At 33.9% G+C, this 5,000-nt stretch overlaps 1 protein-coding gene across 3 annotated transcripts in view; it reads right to left on the minus strand.

Annotated features, from left to right (window-relative positions):
- The window catches only part of LOC127072247 (sodium- and chloride-dependent glycine transporter 1-like), a 12,463-nt gene that overhangs the window by 6,112 nt on the left and 1,351 nt on the right, over positions 1–5,000 (minus strand). For all 3 annotated transcript variants that reach the window (XM_051012530.1, XM_051012529.1, XM_051012531.1), the window contains 4 exons: positions 2,120–2,502; positions 904–1,156; positions 339–497; positions 1–193 (listed from right to left, as the gene is read on the minus strand). The exon at positions 1–193 is cut by the window's left edge and continues 15 nt beyond it. In XM_051012530.1, the coding sequence (XP_050868487.1) occupies positions 1–193; positions 339–497; positions 904–1,156; positions 2,120–2,164 (650 nt within the window). In that variant the 5' untranslated portion in view covers positions 2,165–2,502. The remainder of the gene's footprint in view (positions 194–338; positions 498–903; positions 1,157–2,119; positions 2,503–5,000) is intronic.

Below are 5,000 nucleotides of genomic sequence, written 5' to 3' on the forward strand. Positions count from 1 at the left end.
GCAGGTGGTTTCCTAATGGCATTGGTAATATTCTCAATAGTCAATCCCATTGAAGCCATTTGCGTTGAATTCAAGCATTTTCTTTTATAATAATAATAGTCCTGAGAAGTACAGGCCTCAGCTGCAGCGGGCATGAAACAATCCTCGGTACTCCATGGATCTTCACATTTTGCCCATGGTAATTCGCCAGCGCCTATACATTTGTTTTAAATATATATATATATCACGTGTTTCGTTACTATTAATTAAGATTTAAAGGATTATAGAATAGGTGTGTATAGCTTAAAGAAATAAAAGCACTCATTTTTTTTGTTTGTTATTTTTTCTTATATACCAACCAACGACCGAGGCAAAAATATAATATAGTGTCCAGGCAATGATCAAATTGTAATAGAGCATCACGACAGAGCTAACGAGTACCATCCCATAGCCCAAACCACGAAGAAGAGGGCAGAATCTTTTATAAGCCGCTACTGGTCCAAGACTAGCGTACTGACCTGTCGAGAAAGTTCAAAAAGAGGATCGATACAACGAATGCTAACAACTCTCACCACCTTCTCTTCTCTCCTCTTTTATCCTCTCATCTCTAGTCCAACTTAGAATTCGCGTTCGATAATTTACCATGTAATAGTACCATCGGATTAACATAATCGATATAGCAAGTGCTCTTGGAATATTCGAAAATAGCATTAGCTATAATTCACGTTAAATAGATCAGAATGATTCGAGTTTAATTATTTTTAGCATGCAAATTTTAAAAGAGTTATTATTATTATTATTATTATTATTATTATTATTATTATTAATTCAGGCGTTATATTAGAGACTATAATTTTAATTACAATTTTTATTTTAATTGGATAATATTAGTCCCTTTTTTCGCTTTTTAATTTTTATTCTTACCCAAGGAAAGTTCCATGAACATTAATGGCAATCCAGCGATGATCAACATCACCGTGAACGGTATTAAGAAGGCTCCACCCCCATTGGAATAACAAAGATAGGGAAATCGCCAAACGTTGCCAAGACCGACGCTATATCCCAAAAGAGATAAAAGGAAATCAAATTTCCCTGTCCAGGTACCACGCTCCGGATGATCGTCCTCACCACCTTGTAAAGGAGCTTGGCTGTTCGCCACCGAGTACTTGTCTTCGTTCTACACAAATATTACAAATATATGTGTATTTTTAAAATATATCTACGTACTAGATTAAAAATCATTTTCTTTTTCCAAAAAGAAATATTATTTATCCGACTTTAATAATTTTTATATATATATATATATATATATATATATATATATATATATATATATATAAGATATATCTACATATTAAATCAAAAATCATTTTCTTCTTTCAAAAGAAAATATTACATATTAAGATATTAATAATTTTCGACTTTGATTATTTTCGAAGAATTTAAACCGATTATTTCGCTATTCAAGTATAAATATAAAAGTATATTTATAAAAATCTATATAAAGTTAAAAAAAAGGAAGAAGAAAATCTGTTACACATTTCTTCATTTAATTTTTTGATTTTTAGTATTCTAAAGTACCGATGTCGACGTTAACATTATATTCATTCGAAAAATTTCTTTGCCAATAATTTTTTAACATAAACAACTTTTCATCACGGAAATGGCTCTACGATTTTCGTCAACGGATAAACCCATTCAAAATCGATTTCCCTTCGGAAGAAGGAGTCCCTTTAAAAGCAAAACACTTTCGTATGCACGTAACGCTAGAACACTATTACTGCTACTACTACTACTACTACTACGCGATTCGAAATTAGTTTTATAAGGTTTTCGAAGGGATGTGTAACGTTCGAGCCAATGATTATAAAAGTGGTTCTACGTTTCATGTATCTTTCGATGTATAGAAATATATCGATATACTTCGATTTGAATTATTTACACAAAATTAATTTTTATATTAACGACGAATTTCGTTTATATGTACAACTTAAAAAATGTGCGAGCAAAAATAAAAAAAGGAGAGAAGTTGAATAATTTTCATAATCATCGACATCAAGATTACTTTTCTCAACTAAACTTTTTTCTTTCTTTCTTTTTTTTAAATAAAAAATATTATATTTAAATATACGTCACTTACGTCCCAGTCCAAGTAAGGACGAATCCTCGGCGACGATTCCTCCATATTTTCGGCAGGACTACGTTAACAGTTATATATCGAAATATCTCGAGTTATATCTTCTTCTCTTCATGATCCCGAATATATTTCGGTATAAGCCCGAAGAAAATAAATCACCGTATGACGTAGTTAGATAATATCCTTCGATGCGTCATCTTGTCTAATCGAAATTCGATTAGATCTCGATCGAAGACATTTTCGAGGAAAATTTAAAAACGTCCCTTTCTTCGATGACTAACAGATGATGGAACGATCCGACTCGATTGTTCATCCTTTTCGATTGCACCACCCAGCTTTCAGACACGTCCAATCGAGAATAACACTTCTTATACTCCGGGCGTAGGCTGTAAAAATTCCAATAGAAAAATGGACGTACGAATAATTAAAAAGAAAAAATGTTCTTATATAAATACATCATACAAAATTTTCTTACTACTCGGTAAGAGTAATAAATTCGATAATCATCCAAACGAATTACACATCGAAAATCTTTTTACATTATCCTCGAATGATAGATATATCATCAATATTATAATTTCGTAACAAAAGGACTCTAACTCCTTAATCTTTCGATATATAAACATAATCTATTTATTTCTCCAATCTACTTGTTTATTCCAATATATTAATAATTTATGATCATATCGAGCCAATTAAAATACAAAACGATCTAACCATCGTTCCACGCGTGATCTTGAAACATTTACAAATATTCCAAGTGTACAACTATCGTCTGGAATGAAAACTCTCTAACGAATAAACCTTTTTCACGTCCTTCCTCTGTTAAGTACGAATCGATTGTTTACATCCTCCCTTGCCCGTCCCCTTCTCCTCCCCCTGGCCGTTCCCTCTTTTTCTACAACCCCCACGCTCTGTTCGTTTCACATTTGCTAATTCGTTGTCTTCGTCATCGTCGTTGTCAACCTTGTACTCGTTATTGTTGTTATTACTGTTATTGTTGTTGTTAGCATTACTCTCGTTGTTGTTGTTATTGTTGTTATTGTTGTTATTATAGTTGTTACCTTCATCGATGCTAACTAATGTTGCTTACTAATGCTACTAGGTCGGACACTAATTATCGAAGTCCTATTATCAAGTTCACACTAGGTACATGGACACGCAATAACGTAGTTATGTACTTCGACGGTTGGTGGTGGTGCTTTGTACGTGACAGTTTGGGTCACACCATATTTCTCTACCCCGCCTACACTGTCTTTCTCCAGCATTCCCTTCTTCTCCTCATTCTGTCCATCTATCTATCCATCTATCTACCTATCTATCTACCTATCTATCTACCTATCTATCTACCTATCTATCTATCTATCGCTGTTTGCCCCGTACAGACCTCTGACCTTGGATATATGAATTTAACGCTAAAGACAAAAAGGCCCCGTCTCCGAGCTCTTCCAATAGCAGCAACATTCGTAATGAACAAGTGTATGCGTAGATACGTACGTACGTACTTATATTTGTATGTTCCTCTCGATCTCTGTCAGTGAGTCTCTCTACGTGTAGATATACATATGAAAAAGAGAGAAAGAGAGAGAGAGAGAGAGAGAGAGAGAGAGAGAGAGAGAGAGAATACAGGACAGAGTCGGCTGATCGTTCGTCCTTGTAACGAAAGCTTCGAGAGAAGCTTTAATAATCCGTGTGCAATTTCGAGACAATCCCTTACTCTAGGGAGAAACGAGTATATCATCATCTCTCTCTCTCTCTCTCTCTCTCTCTCTCTCTCTCTCTCTCTCTCTCTCTCTCTCTCTCTCCTTCTCTATCTCTCTCCCTCTTTCTCTCTCTCTGTCTCTTTCTTTTTCTCTTTCTATTTCATACCATTTAAATAGACATAACAAGAGAAATTCAATTTTGAACACGAAATAATAATTAACATTCAACCACCATATCGCTGTATCATTAAACATAAAACGGAATTTTGAACGGTACGATGAAAAACTTGTTTATCACGAATAAAAAAAAAAACTAAAAGAAAGAAACAAACAATACGGGCAAAAAAGCTTAATATCGATTATTACGAGTATTGTGAAATTATTTTAATTGCTATTCACATACTTTTTATTCTTTATGCATTTTAATTATCGTTCCGTTCGTTCGATATTAACGCCATTACGAATAATAATACAATCAAGAAGAAAATGAATTTCTGTTTTATTGAGAGAAGATAAAAAATAAAGAAAAAGAGAACGAATGAAAAAAAAAAAAGAAAATTGCACGCTACTTTTCATCGTGTCGTTTTTTAATACAATATTATAGTGTTATGAGCGTTTAGTATAATAATTTGTAAAGGTGTGTTAATAGTATTGTAAATTCAAAGATATATATCTCTCTCTCATTCTCTCATTCTCTCTCTCTCTCTCCCTCTCTCTCTTTTATTAACACAAAAATGAGAAAACTCTATTACGTTTGAGCATCCACTCACATATGCATACAACGACACGCTGATCTATAAGCGTAGTTGTGATGTAATTATGTATATCTGTAATGCGATTACATCATTTACGTGGATTACATAGAAACAGAGAGAGAGAGAGATAGAGAGAGAGAAAGACGAGAGAGAGACGAACCTTCCATTAAAACTTTTCTAAACGAGCCGATTGCTCTCTTAAACTCCTAAAGTAAGCTAATAGCTCTCTCTAACACGTTTTATTTTTAGTAGTCAATTATCTAAACGTCGTTGTTTCACGAACTACTACCGACCGATCGACCCTCGAGAAGAAGTGAGCGAACTGTTATTGGTGGAGAGCTACGGTTACGTGGTCGGCCTGGTCAATCGCGGGATAAACGGGTTCTTTATGGTAGAAAGATACATACATACATACATACATACATA

The sequence above is a fragment of the Vespula vulgaris genome, chromosome 24 (genome assembly GCF_905475345.1).
Source record: "Vespula vulgaris chromosome 24, iyVesVulg1.1, whole genome shotgun sequence".
NCBI lineage: Eukaryota > Metazoa > Arthropoda > Insecta > Hymenoptera > Vespidae > Vespula > Vespula vulgaris.